At 39.5% G+C, this 14,032-nt stretch overlaps 2 protein-coding genes and 1 long non-coding RNA gene across 28 annotated transcripts in view; 2 read left to right on the top strand and 1 right to left on the bottom strand.

Annotated features, from left to right (window-relative positions):
* The first annotated feature begins 2,126 nt into the window (after nucleotides 1-2,126).
* Nucleotides 2,127-7,303, top strand: sqstm1 (sequestosome 1). 22 transcript variants are annotated; one of them, XM_051420073.1, is made up of 8 exons: nucleotides 2,127-2,145; nucleotides 5,175-5,270; nucleotides 5,358-5,638; nucleotides 5,907-6,057; nucleotides 6,141-6,209; nucleotides 6,305-6,456; nucleotides 6,690-6,867; nucleotides 6,954-7,303. In XM_051420073.1, exons 1-8 carry the CDS (start codon nucleotides 2,133-2,135, stop codon nucleotides 7,115-7,117), a joined length of 1,104 nt encoding a protein of 367 aa, XP_051276033.1. In that variant the 5' UTR covers nucleotides 2,127-2,132; the 3' UTR covers nucleotides 7,118-7,303. The 22 variants fall into 22 exon arrangements, with proteins under 22 accessions (XP_051276033.1, XP_051276040.1, XP_051276045.1 ...); XM_051420080.1 differs by lacking the exon at nucleotides 2,127-2,145 and adding an exon at nucleotides 2,174-2,192; XM_051420085.1 differs by lacking the exon at nucleotides 2,127-2,145 and adding an exon at nucleotides 2,219-2,237.
* mrnip (MRN complex interacting protein) overlaps nucleotides 7,297-14,032 on the bottom strand; it is a 27,414-nt gene continuing 20,678 nt past the window's right edge. For 4 of the 5 annotated variants that reach the window (XM_051420118.1, XM_051420119.1, XM_051420120.1 and 1 more), the window contains 5 exons: nucleotides 13,720-13,826; nucleotides 13,575-13,641; nucleotides 9,037-9,161; nucleotides 8,500-8,542; nucleotides 7,297-8,021 (listed from right to left, as the gene is read on the bottom strand). In XM_051420118.1, coding sequence (XP_051276078.1) covers nucleotides 7,470-8,021; nucleotides 8,500-8,542; nucleotides 9,037-9,161; nucleotides 13,575-13,641; nucleotides 13,720-13,826 — 894 coding nt within the window. In that variant the 3' untranslated portion in view covers nucleotides 7,297-7,469. Of the gene's footprint in view, nucleotides 8,022-8,499; nucleotides 8,543-9,036; nucleotides 9,162-13,574; nucleotides 13,642-13,719; nucleotides 13,827-13,880; nucleotides 13,917-14,032 lie in introns of those variants that run through there. The other variant, XM_051420121.1, reaches the window with a different exon arrangement.
* LOC127374696 (uncharacterized) overlaps nucleotides 11,221-14,032 on the top strand; it is a 4,727-nt gene continuing 1,915 nt past the window's right edge. The window contains exon 1 of the long non-coding RNA XR_007887194.1: nucleotides 11,221-11,680. This is a non-coding gene — a long non-coding RNA (uncharacterized LOC127374696). The remainder of the gene's footprint in view (nucleotides 11,681-14,032) is intronic.

Raw genomic sequence — 14,032 nt, 5'->3', positions numbered from 1 at the left:
TTGAATTGAATTAATGTACCTGGCTGCTATGATGACCCAATTTCCCTCCGGGGATTAATAAAGTCTATCTATCCATCCATCCATCCATACAGACTATATACTGTGTGTGAGTGTTTTACTCTGATGTGGATCAGGACAGATCTGTGATCCGATCAGACCACTTCAGTAGGTGGTCTGATCGGATCACAGTGAGTCTCTGTGGTTGTTTGTATTTACAGCTGTCTGCTCTCTTTCTTTATTTATTGTTTTTATTTGTAATTATATTGTACAGCAGCTGGTGGTGTAGAGTGATGTATTCTGGGATGTGGAGTGAATCTTTGTTCATCTTGTGACTGTGACTCACTGCAGATCACAAGACTGATGAGTCACTGTCAACTGACACACACCCTGCTGCTGATTGGCTGCTGCAGCATCCACAGTGTCTGTATTATTAATAAATGCGGATCAATAACTTTATTCATCCAAAACCATTTAAACAGGATATTTAAATCTATTGATGTGAACTAATTAAAGTGTTTCATAATTACTTTCACATCTTCATTAAATAATAAAGATGATTAATAAAGCTTCAATATATCAGATATAATAGCTACAGTTTATTGATCCATGAAATAAACTGTTAATTTTAATAATTAAAATATCTTCAGTCAGTGGAAACATTTGACCAGAAATCACAAATTAATATTCATTCTTTACAGATCATGTTTGATCTTCTATCATAGATCAATAAACTGACAATTTATTGTGTCTGTAGGTGAACATTTTCTGTTTTAAAGACGGAATCAGTTAATGAGGACAATAAATAGCTTTATTTGACACTTTCTCTTTCTTTCTATGACACTCTTTCTTTGTTGAAGTGATATTTTTATGTAAATGTTTAAAATGTATCAAATCGCTTTTGATTGAAGATATTTCAGTGTTTTATAACGATGACTCTGCATTATTTAATGTGAACTTTACTCACTCATTTTAGGGAATTTCCCTCTGGAAAGTGCTTCGTCATTCCTCGGCCTCTGATTGGTCATGTGGGCGGGACTCCGTCAGGAGACCAATGGGAAGTCGCGTAAATATTTACTTGTCCTGACGACGGTGACGTTGATCCCGGAAGTAAACAAGAAGGAGGCAGAGAGGATTTAAAGCTGCGTCACCAGTTTGTCACTTTATTTCAGAGTTTTCTCTCTGGAGTTTGGTCCGTTGTTCTCCGCCTCAGAGTCCGCAGTGTGCCCGGGAACAGCAGCAGCATGTCGGTGACAGTGAAGGCCTACCTGCTGGGGAAGGAGGAGGTCGTGAAAGAGGTCCGGAGGTTCGCGGTGGACCAAGATGTTTCCTCCAACTTCGAGTATCTGAGCAGCAAAACGGCGGGAGTGTTTACTAACCTGAAAAACAACTCTTTCAATATGTTCTACAAAGGTAAATAACAACAATGATATATAAATAATAAAATGTTCTACAAAGGTAAATAACAACAGTGATATGTTTAAATAATAACATGTTCTACAAAGGTAAATAACAACAATGATATATAAATAATAACATGTTCTACAAAGGTAAATAACAACAGTGATATATAAATAATAACATGTTCTACAAAGGTAAACAACAACAGTGATATATAAATAATAACATGTTCTACAAAGGTAAATAACAACAGTGATATGTTTAAATAATAACATTTTCTACAAAAGGTAAATAACAACAGTGATATATAAATAACAACATGTTCTACAAAGGTAAATAACAACAATGATATGTTTAAATAACAACATTTTCTACAAAGGTAAATAACAACAGTGATATGTTTAAATAATAACATGTTCTACAAAGGTAAATAACAACAGTGATATGTTTAAATAACATGTTCTACAAAGGTAAATAACAACAGTGATATATAAATAATAACATGTTCTACAAAGGTAAATAACAACAGTGATATGTTTAAATAATAACATTTTCTACAAAAGGTAAATAACAACAGTGATATATAAATAACAACACGTTCTACAAAGGTAAATAACAACAATGATATGTTTAAATAACAACATTTTCTACAAAGGTAAATAACAACAGTGATATGTTTAAATAATAACATTTTCTACAAAGGTAAATAACAACAATGATATATAAATAATAACATGTTCTACAAAGGTAAATAACAACAGTGATATGTTTAAATAATAACATGTTCTACAAAGGTAAATAACAACAATGATATATAAATAATAACATGTTCTACAAAGGTAAATAACAACAGTGATATATAAATAATAACATGTTCTACAAAGGTAAATAACAACAGTGATATATAAATAATAACATGTTCTACAAAGGTAAATAACAACAGTGATATGTTTAAATTATAACATTTTCTACAAAAGGTAAATAACAACAGTGATATATAAATAACAACATGTTCTACAAAGGTAAATAACAACAATGATATGTTTAAATAATAACATATTCTACAAAGGTAAACAACAACAGTGATATGTTTAAATAACATGTTCTACAAAGGTAAATAACAACAGTGATATATAAGTAATAACATGTTCTACAAAGGTAAATAACAACAGTGATATATAAATAATAACATGTTCTACAAAGGTAAATAACAATGATATGTTTAAATAATAACATGTTCTACAAAGGTAAATAACAATGATATGTTTAAATAATAACATGTTCTACAAAGGTAAATAACAACAGTAATATGTTTAAATAATAACATTTTCTACAAAGGTACTTAACAACAGTGATATGTTTAAATAACATGTTCTACAAAGGTAAATAACAACAGTGATATATAAATAATAACATGTTCTACAAAGGTAAATAACAACAGTGATATATAAATAACAACGTGTTCTACAAAGGTAAATAACAACAATGATATGTTTAAATAATAACATGTTCTACAAAGGTAAATAACAACAGTGATATATAAATAACAACATGTTCTACAAAGGTAAATAACAATGATATGTTTAAATAATAACATGTTCTACAAAGGTAAATAACAACAGTAATATGTTTAAATAATAACATTTTCTACAAAGGTAAATAACAACAGTGATATATAAATAATAACATGTTCTACAAAGGTAAATAACAACAATGATATGTTTAAATAATAACATTTTCTACAAAGGTAAATAACAACAGTAATATGTTTAAATAATAACATGTTCTACAAAGGTAAATAACAACAGTGATATATAAATAACAACATGTTCTACAAAGGTAAATAACTTTTCAAAAAGAGCAGGTCTAGACCGAACTCTTTAAAACTTTAATTACAGAGACCCAACAGTACCACCATGAGCAAGCACTTGGCGACAAGGGCAAGGAAAAACTGCCTGTTAAAAGGCAGAAACCTAGGACAGATCCTCCGGCTCTAGGTGGGTGGTCGTCTGTCTCGACCAGTTGGGGTGAGAGAGAGAGAGAGAGAGAGGCAGAGAGAGAAAGAGCGAGAGACAGACAGACAGGTGCACAGCAACAACAGTATTGGCAATGGCAATATAGCAGGACCATGGCAGGAGGCTCCACCAGGATCCATAAGAACCTGCAAGACGAGAAAGCACAAGAACTCCGGGGAAGAAGTGAAGTTAGTAACATGCATTAATGGGACATGAATGAGTGCAGAAAGAGAGAGGAAGGGAGGAGCTCAGTGCACCATGGGAAATCCCCCGATAGTCTAGGCCTATAGCAGCATAACTAAGGGATGGTTCAGGACTCACCTGATCCAGCCCTAACTATAAGCTTTATCAAAGAGGAATGTCTTAAGCCTACTCTTGAATGTGGTGAGGGTGTCTGCCTCCCGAACCACAAATGGAAGCTGGTTCCACAGAAGAGGAGCTTGGTAACTGAAGGCTCTGGCTCCTGTTCTACTTTTAGAGACTATAGGAACCACAAGTAGCCCAGCATTCAGAGAACGTAGTGTTCTAGAGGGGTAATAGGGTACTATGAGCTCTTTAAGATATGAAGGGGCCTGACCATGAAGAGCTTTATAGGTGAGGAGGAGGATTTTAAATTCTATTCTACATTTTATAGGGAGCCAATGCAGAGTAGCTAGTACAGGAGAGATGTGATCTCTTTTTCTAGTTCCTGTCAGTACTCGTGCTGCAGCGTTCTGAATTAATTGGAGCGTTTTAATGGACTTATTGGGGCAACCTGATAATAAAGAGTTGCAGTAATCCAGCCTTGAAGTAACAAATGCATGGATTAGTTTTTCTGCATCTGTCTGTGATAGTATGTGTCTAATTTTTCTAATATTACGTAAATGAAAGAAGGCAGTCCTAGAGGTCTGCTTTATGTGGGAGTTAAATGACAAATCCTGATCAAAGATAACTCCAAGATTCCTGACAGTGGTGCTAGAGGCCAAGTTAATGCCATCTAGAGTAACTATATCTTTAGACAGTGAGTCTCTAAGGTTTTTGGGGCCAAGAACAAGAATTTCGTTTTTTTCTGAGTTTAACATCAGAAAATTGCAGGTCATCCAGGATTTTATGTCCTTAAGACATGTTTGTAATTTAGATAATTGATTAATTTCATTGGGCTTGATCGATAGATATAACTGCGTATCATCTGCATAACAGTGAACGTTAATGGAGTGATTCCTAATAATGTTGCCTAAAGGGAGCATATATAAAGTAAATAATATTGGTCCAAGTACAGAACCTTGTGGAACTCCATGACTAACTGTAGTATTTATTGAAGATTCATCGTTAACATGTACAAACTGCGAACGATCTGATAAATATGACTTAAACCAGCTTAGTGCGGTTCCTTTAATGCCAATTTGATGCTCAAGTCTCTGTAAAAGAATATCATGGTCAATGGTGTCAAATGCAGCACTAAGATCTAATAATACAAGTACAGAGACAAGTCCATTGTCAGAAGCAATCAGAAGGTCATTAACTTTAACCAGAGCTGTCTCTGTGCTGTGATGAACTCTAAATCCTGACTGAAAATCCTCAAAATAATAACATGTTCTACAAAGGTAAATAACAACAGTGATATGTTTAAATAATAACATCTTCTACAAAGGTAAATAACAACAGTGATATGTTTAAATAATAACATTTTCTACAAAGGTAAATAACAACAATGATATATAAATAATAACATGTTCTACAAAGGTAAATAACAACAATGATGATGATGATAATGTGTTTCAGATGAAGATGGCGACCTGGTGGCGTTCTCCTCTGATGATGAGCTGATGATGGGTCTGGCCTGCATGAAGGACGCCACCTTCCGCGTCTTCATCAAAGGTGCAAACACAGGAAGGCTTTTATTGTGAAAGATACACAGATAAACTGTTTGTTTGTTTGTAATAAAGTTTTATTGAACTTTTTCAGAGAAGAAGGAGCACCGTCGAGACTTTCCTCTCCACGCCTTCCCTCCGTTCGCATTCGGCCACCATCCTCCTCCTCCTCCTGGAGCTCCTCATGCCCCGCCCCCTCATATGGCCCAGCCCCCGGCCCTGCACCCTAACGTCACCTGTGACGGCTGCGAGGGGCCCGTGGTGGGAACCCGCTTCAAGTGCTCTGTCTGTCCCAACTACGACCTGTGCTCCGCCTGTCAGGCTCGAGGGACGCACACTGAGCACGCTCTGCTGCCCATCTGGCACCCGCTGCAGGTGAGGGCCTGACCACGCCCACCAGTGAGGTCACACTGTGACATCACTGTAGTGGTTGTTAATTAATTAAACAATAATTCATAATTCATCAATAGTTGTATGTGAATTATAGTTTGTGTTTACTGGTCAACTCAGTGATGTCTGCAGGCTGAAGCTCCACCAATCAGAGGTTGAGTTTGCTTCAGAGGGGGAGGAGCCTGACAGACTGAACGCCCTGCTCTCCAACTGTCAGGGTGTTGTGGTGAACTGTTGTGCTTCCTGTCTGTAGTGGTTCCCTCGGGGGAAGTGGATGAAGAGGATGAGACACTGCATGTGGAACCAGAACCTGAACCAGGCTCAGACCCCAAGCCAGGACCAGGACCAGGACCAGGACCAGCCCGGATCCTCTGGACCTGCTGCTGACGGCAGCGCCCCCTCTGGTCAGTGTTTGTTGATAAAAATAATCTGATTAATGATCAGTAAAGTGATGACACCATCAGTGACCTCTGACCTCTGCCTGCAGTCTCTCAGGCCAACATGGTCTACCTGAAGAACATCGGAGAGGGCGTGGCTGCCATGTTGAGCCCGCTGGGTGAGTGATGGTTGACAGGATGTGATTTTCAAAGTAATAATGCAGCTAAAATTGAGTGAACAAAACAGTAAGTGATGTCACATGTGTGCCCGCAGGTATCGACGTGGACATCGATGTGGAGCACGATGGCCAGAGGACCAAGGTGAACCCGCCCCCTCAGAGTGGGGGGGCAGAAGGTGACATGGAGATAGGTGGAGCTAATGAGGGCGCAGCCAGCAGCAAGGGCGGAGCCAATGAGGAGTCAAAGGTCAGTGCAGATCAATGATGCATTCAGGTGTCTAAAGATAAATTCATTATCTGGAAGCTCATGATGATTACTATTTATTGATCGTGTTAAATATCAATGCATGTTTTTATTAAATTAACAATCAATAATTACAATGACATCAGCCAATCAGAGAGAGGGGGCGGTGCTGAGTTGGTCACACTGTCACCATGGAAACAGAGGTAGTCTGGTGTAACCCTGGTCTTCCTATGCAGGTGTGCAGAGACTCTGATGAGGAGTGGACTCACCTGAACCCCCGAGAGGTGGACCCCTCCACCGGAGAGCTGCAGTCCCTGCAACCCGGGGACCAGGACCGGGAGCAGGAGCCTCCATCAGGACAGCAGGGTCCAACAGGTCTAAGGGAGGCGGCTCTGTACCCTCACCTGCCTCAAGGTAAGACCAGGTCCTGGTCCTGTTATATTTGTGAGTGATGTCCCGGCCGACCTCTGACCGTGTCTGACCTCTGTGCCCCCCCCCAGAGGCAGACCCCCGCCTGGTGGAGTCCCTGTCCCAGATGCTGTCGATGGGGTTCACTGACGAGGGCGGCTGGTTGACTCGACTCCTTCAGGCCAAAAACTACGACATCGGCGCCGCGCTGGACGCCATCCAGTACGCCAAACAGCCCCGCCCACACCAGCCCTGATGACATCATCAATTATACTCACCCAATGATTTATACTGCTGTCCCTGTAATCTGATTACTTTCATTAATCAATACTTTAACTAATGGATTACTGTCTCTGTTATTAATCAATACTTTATCTCATTGGTTACTGTCTGTCTATCTTTGTTTCTGTGAATCTGACCAATAAAAACATGAAGAACTGAACCTGTCACTTTATTCTGATCAATACTTATCAATACAGTCCTAACACACCAAACTGTAGTATGAATATGTACAGCGTGAACAAAAAATCAATACTTGAATGGATCAATCTATAAATCAGCTGATCCACAGACAGCGAAAGGATTAATATCGGTCGACTGGTTGATAATCAGTCATTCAGGAAGTCGTCGTCGAAGTTGAACTCGTCTCCGCTCTGAAACATGGAGGAAACAGGAAGCAGGGGGCGGGGCCTGGAGGAGGGTGGGGTGATGATGACATTACAGGAAAGAGATGCAGCCCGGCCCACTGACTGACTCCGCCCACTGGCTGCTGGCTCCTCCTCCTCCTCACTCACTTGACAGTCAGAACTCAGGAACTGAGCCCACCTGCTGACTGCATCAGTACCCACGCCCCTCTGACTGGGAGGACTGGAGTCCCTCTGACTGGGAGGACTGTAGTCCCTCTTACTGGGAGGACTGGAGTCCCTCTTACTGGGAGGATTGATGTGGTTCAGACAGGGAGGACTCGAGTCCCTCTTCCTTGGAGGATTGATGTGGTTCAGACTGGGAGGACTGGAGTCCCTCTTACTGGGAGGATTGATGTGGTTCAGACTGGGAGGACTGGAGTCCCTCTTACTGGGAGGATTGAGGTGGTTCAGACTGGGAGGACTGGAGTCCCTCTTACTGGGAGGATTGATGTGGTTCAGACTGGACCAGTTGGGCTGCAGACAGAAGTCAGAAGGTTAAACTGGTTCTTTAAAGGAACCATCTAACAAGTTCAATTTTCAATTCAATTCAGTTCAGTTTTATTTGTGTAGCACCAATTCATAACAGAAGTTATCTCAGGACACTTTTCAAATAGAACAGGTCTAGACCGAACTCTTTAACATTAATTACAGAGACCCAACAGTACCACCATGAGCAAGACCTTGGAGACAAGGGCAAGGAAACACTGCCTGTTAAAAGGCAGAAACCTAGGACAGATCCTCCGGCTCTAGGTGGGTGGTCGTTAAAGCATAAAGACTGTAGACAGGGGCAACTGTTAGCATAGCTTAGCATAAAGACTAAACAGAGGCAACTGTTAGCATAAAGACTAGAAATGGGGAAATGTAGCCTAGCTTAGCTTAAAGACTGATCAATCAGGTGACATTAGCTTTAATTAATGCTGTTGATGATGTCATGATGATGTCAGTAAGTTACCATTTCAGGTATCCAGCTGTCTGTTCTTCTTTTTCTCCTCTTCCTGTCAGAACAACAGGAAGTTCAACATCACAGAAGATAAAAAGGTTTACAATCAATACAATTGATACTCTGGTATTGATCGTCAGTATCAGTGATTAATGCAATCGATACTCTGATATTGATCGTCAGTATCAGTGATTAATACAATCGATACTCTGATATTGATCGTCAGTATCAGTGATTAATACAATCGATACTCTGATATTGATCGTCAGTATCAGTGATTAATACAATCGATACTCTGATATTGATAGTCAGTATATCAGTGATTAATACAATCGATACTCTGGTATTGATCGTCAGTATCAGTGATTATGCATTCACTGCACTCTCTTTCTTTACCGCAACCGACCAATCAGAATCTGCCTCATTAATCACTTTATTCAGGAAGTTAATTAATGATAAATAAAAACCTGTTTCTGTCTCACCTCAAGTGTGTTTTAGAACCCACTCTGCTGACTGACAGGTATGTGACCTGTAAAAGCACTAACACACCTGTCAATCATGTTGTTGCCATGGAGCTTCTGCCTCTCCATCAAAACATTCTCCTCCTCCTCTGGGTCCACCTCCTCAGGTGTGTCCAGGTATTTGCTCCAGCAGCTCACCTGAGTGTGAGTCATCTGAAGGGCAAGAGAGGAACACAATGAACAGGTTTTACAACCTTCAGCTGTATGTTGGATCTCTCTGAGTGCTGGTGCCTGAGAACGCCACTCGGAGGGGGGATCACTGAGCTTTGAATTGTCAACAGAAGGCATCAGTTTCCTCTTTAAAATGGTAGGTCGCCTGGGTTTCTATATGCAGCTGAAGCAAATGAAGGATCATTATAGAGTTCCCAAAGGCTTAATTATGTTTCAACTCCACTTTAGGCCATATGAACTGTCAGACAGCTTTAAAAACAACAACATTATACAGGGGTCGAATAATTGTGACATGGCTCTCTTAACAATATACTCTTACACACAAATACTACAGCATGCATTTTCTGTGTTGATTTTATGTATCACTCAACTCATAAAGAAGTCATCTGAAGCAGAATCTTACTCTTTAAAAACTTTAACTGAACCTTAAAATCTTTTTGGGTTGAATATTTCTGATTGCAACTGTGGGTGATATATGTGTAATATATAGGTGATATATCTGTAATATGTGTGATATAGGTGATATATGTGTAATATATAAGTGATATATAGGTGATATATGTGTGTGATATATGGGTGATATGTGTAATATATGTGTGATATATGTGTGATATATAGGTGATATGTGTAATATATGTGTGATATATAGGTGATATATGTGTGATATATATGTGATACATAGGTGATATATGTGATATATAGGTGATATATGTGTGAAATATGTGATATATAGGTGATATGTGATACATAGGTGATAAGTGTGAGATATATGTGTGATATATGTGTAATATATGTGTGATATATGTGTGATATATAGGTGATATATAGGTGATAGATATATATATGAAAAAGTAGTCGCCAAAGAGTTGTGTGACTTTCTACATAACAATAGTTTATTTGAGGATTTTCAGTCAGGATTTAGAGTTCATCACAGCACAGAGACAGCTCTGGTTAAAGTTAATAATGACCTTCTGATTGCTTCTGACAATGGACTTGTCTCTGTACTTGTATTATTAGATCTTAGTGCTGCATTTGACACCATTGACCATAATATTCTTTTACAGAGACTTGAGCATCAAATTGGCATTAAAGGAACCGCACTAAGCTGGTTTAAATCATATTTATCAGATCGTTCGCAGTTTGTACATGTTAACGATGAATCTTCAATAAATACTACAGTTAGTCATGGAGTTCCACAAGGTTCTGTACTTGGACCAATACTATTTACTTTATATATGCTCCCTTTAGGCAACATTATTAGGAATCACTCCATTAACTTTCACTGTTATGCAGATGATACGCAGTTATATCTATCGATCAAGCCCAATGAAATTAATCAATTATCTAAATTACAAACATGTCTTAAGGACATAAAATCCTGGATGACCTGCAATTTTCTCATGTTAAACTCAGAAAAAAACGAAATTCTTGTTCTTGACCCCAAAAACCTTAGAGACTCACTGTCTAAAAGATATAGTTACTCTAGATGGCATTAACTTGGCCTCTAGCACCACTGTCAGGAATCTCGGAGTTATCTTTGATCAGGATTTGTCATTTAACTCCCACATAAAGCAGACCTCTAGGACTGCCTTCTTTCATTTACGTAATATTAGAAAAATTAGACACATACTATCACAGACAGATGCAGAAAAACTAATCCATGCATTTGTTACTTCAAGGCTGGATTACTGCAACTCTTTATTATCAGGTTGCCCCAATAAGTCTAGACTCCAATTAATTCAGAACGCTGCAGCACGAGTACTGACAGGAACTAGAAAAAGAGATCACATCTCTCCTGTACTAGCTTCTCTGCATTGGCTCCCTGTAAAATGTAGAATAGAATTTAAAATCCTCCTCCTCACCTATAAAGCTCTTCATGGTCAGGCCCCTTCATATCTTAAAGAGCTCATAGTACCCTATTACCCCTCTAGAACACTACGTTCTCTGAATGCTGGGCTACTTGTGGTTCCTATAGTCTCTAAAAAGTAGAACAGGAGCCAGAGCCTTCAGTTACCAAGCTCCTCTCCTGTGGAACCAGCTTCCATTTGTGGTTCAGGAGGCAGACACCCTCACCACATTCAAGAGTAGGCTTAAGACATTCCTCTTTGATAAAGCTTATAGTTAGGGCTGGATCAGGTGAGTCCTGAACCATCCCTTAGTTATGCTGCTATAGGCCTAGACTATCGGGGGATTTCCCATGGTGCACTGAGCTCCTCCCTTCCTCTCTCTTTCTGCACTCATTCATGTCCCATTAATGCATGTTACTAACTTCACTTCTTCCCCGGAGTTCTTGTGCTTTCTCATCTCGCAGGTTCTTGTCGATCCTGGTGGAGCCTCCTGCCATGGTCCTGCTAGATTGCCATTGCCAATACTGTTGTTGCTGTGCACCTGTCTGTCTGTCTCTCGCTCTCTCTCTCTCTGCCTCTCTCTCTCTCTCTCTCTCTCACCCCAACTGGTCGAGACAGACGACCACCCACCTAGAGCCGGAGGATCTGTCCTAGGTTTCTGCCTTTTAACAGGCAGTGTTTCCTTGCCCTTGTCGCCAAGTGCTTGCTCATGGTGGTACGGTTGGGTCTCTGTAATTAATGTTTTAAAGAGTTCGGTCTAGACCTGCTCTATTTGAAAAGTGTCCTGAGATAACTTCTGTTATGAATTGGCGCTATACAAATAAAATTGAATTGAATTGAATAAGTTTTAAGATTATCTTGCCGAATTGAGCGATATTCTGATAATTTGGTGTCATTACCGTCATATATGTGTGATATATAGGTGATATATGGGTGATATATGTGTGATATATAGGTGATATATGTGTGATATATAAGATAAGAGAGCAAGGAAAGTGTCTGAGCAGGTACGACGGCTGCTGACTTCACCGGTGCCATCTAAAAACAATACAATATACAAAACAATATAGGTGATATGTGTGATATATGTGTAATATATGTGTGATATATAGGTGATACATGTGTGATATATGTGTAATGTATGTGTGATATATAGGTGATATATGTGTGATATATAGGTGACATATGTGTAATATATGTGTGTGATATATATATGTGATATATGTGTGATATAACCTCAGTGTAAAATATGTTGCTATGTTGACAGACGAGTCTGAACAGACACACCCTAAGCTCACTGTACAATCCTCATGAGTCATATTAAATTCTGCAGCTCCCTCACAGAACATTCAAACACTGCAGCAGAGCATCAAATACATCTGACTGCAGATCAGCCAACAGCAATATTCAACTGTAACAGCTGCTTTCAACCACTGGAGGACAGTCGCTCGAATTAGTTTGCACTAAAGTGTGCAGATGTGGACCTGAATCCATCATCAACATAGTAAACACCCACACAGTTATTCTTATTATATATATATATATATATATATATATATATATATATATATATATATATATAATATTCTTATTAGGGATCGAGCACTGACAAGTGCAAGACCCTATTGTTCCTGTTAAAATTATTATTATTATTATTATTTGGTGCCTGTTTGACCGCATATTTGACCCCCGCAGCATTCTCAAAAAGTCATGAAAATTTGCACAAAATTCAAACGTAGCGAAAATATCGATATGACATTGTCCCCGTGCACGGGCGCCGCCAAACGGCTAAGCCACGCCCCAGAGAAACAGCCCCCAAGACACGTAAGGCCCACATGTACGAAAATTGGTACGCATGTGTATGATGATAAAAGAAGCAGAAAAGTCTCAAGGACCCATACCTCAAACCCAACAGGAAGTCGGCCATTTTGGATTTTGTGGCCATTTTTGGCGATTTACACACGCTGTATTTGAACGAACTCCTCCTAGGGCATTTATCGGACCGACTTCAGATTTGGACACAGCCATCTAAACACATTCAGTATTAAAAGTTGAGCTATTCAGGTTATTCCGTCAAACATCGTGCATGTGGCGTGGCGTCCCGTGTCGTGCAATTTCGATCCTTCGCCATAAAAAGAGGGATTCGTCATAACTTCTGCATACATGATCCGACTGCAACGAAACTTAACATGTCTGATAAGAGTTCCGCCCTGAACACATAGTGATAGCTCCACCTAGTGGCAACAGGAAGTAAGTGCTGCGTGGCAATTTTGAGCTGATTTACGTGACATTTTACGCGCCGGTTGCGAGATCCCGTTCATCGCTGCTTGCAGCTTTAATTATATATATTTCTTTAATATCCATGTGAACAGATGAAGTTACCTGTATTATCTGTGAAAATAGCAAGAGGGGCGGGGTTTATTAAGCATTATTAACACCTGTATAATTAGTTCATTTCTATGTTTATAATTAATAAACTCACAAAAAAACATTGACAACCTTCATTAGACATTTCTTATATATGAAATGAATTAATGATGTACGTTACCTGTGTGTGTACTTGTGGGTCTCTCTCTACCTCAGGTTCATCCTCTCCGTCTGCCTCCGTCTGCTTCCTGTGAACAACCAGCAGACAGGTGAGAACACATGGATGGGAAACGAGCTGCTGTTGCATTATGGGATGGGTTGGTTACCATAGTGACCAGGTGTTGTGCTCCTGCTCCTCCATCACCACTCCTCTCATGGCGTTCAGTTTCTGAACGTGGCGTCTGCAGTCGGCCCCGGAGCCCCGCCCAAACTCCTGTCAACCAAACAGCACGCAGGTTAGAATACACCTGTTGTTAGATAATAATACCTTGAGCAGCGACTGTTTCATTAATAACATTGATAATATAAATCATTGACTCTGCCTCCAAGAGAGAGACGTTAACAGACTCTCTCCTACAAATTGAGAATCTTAATGGCTGTGTGTTATGTTATTACATGTTTTTGTTTGAATTAATTTAT

The sequence above is a fragment of the Dicentrarchus labrax genome, unplaced genomic scaffold, assembly GCF_905237075.1.
Source record: "Dicentrarchus labrax unplaced genomic scaffold, dlabrax2021, whole genome shotgun sequence".
Classification (NCBI taxonomy): Eukaryota; Metazoa; Chordata; class Actinopteri; family Moronidae; genus Dicentrarchus; species Dicentrarchus labrax.
This window is presented reverse-complemented; position numbering and strand designations above follow the sequence as displayed.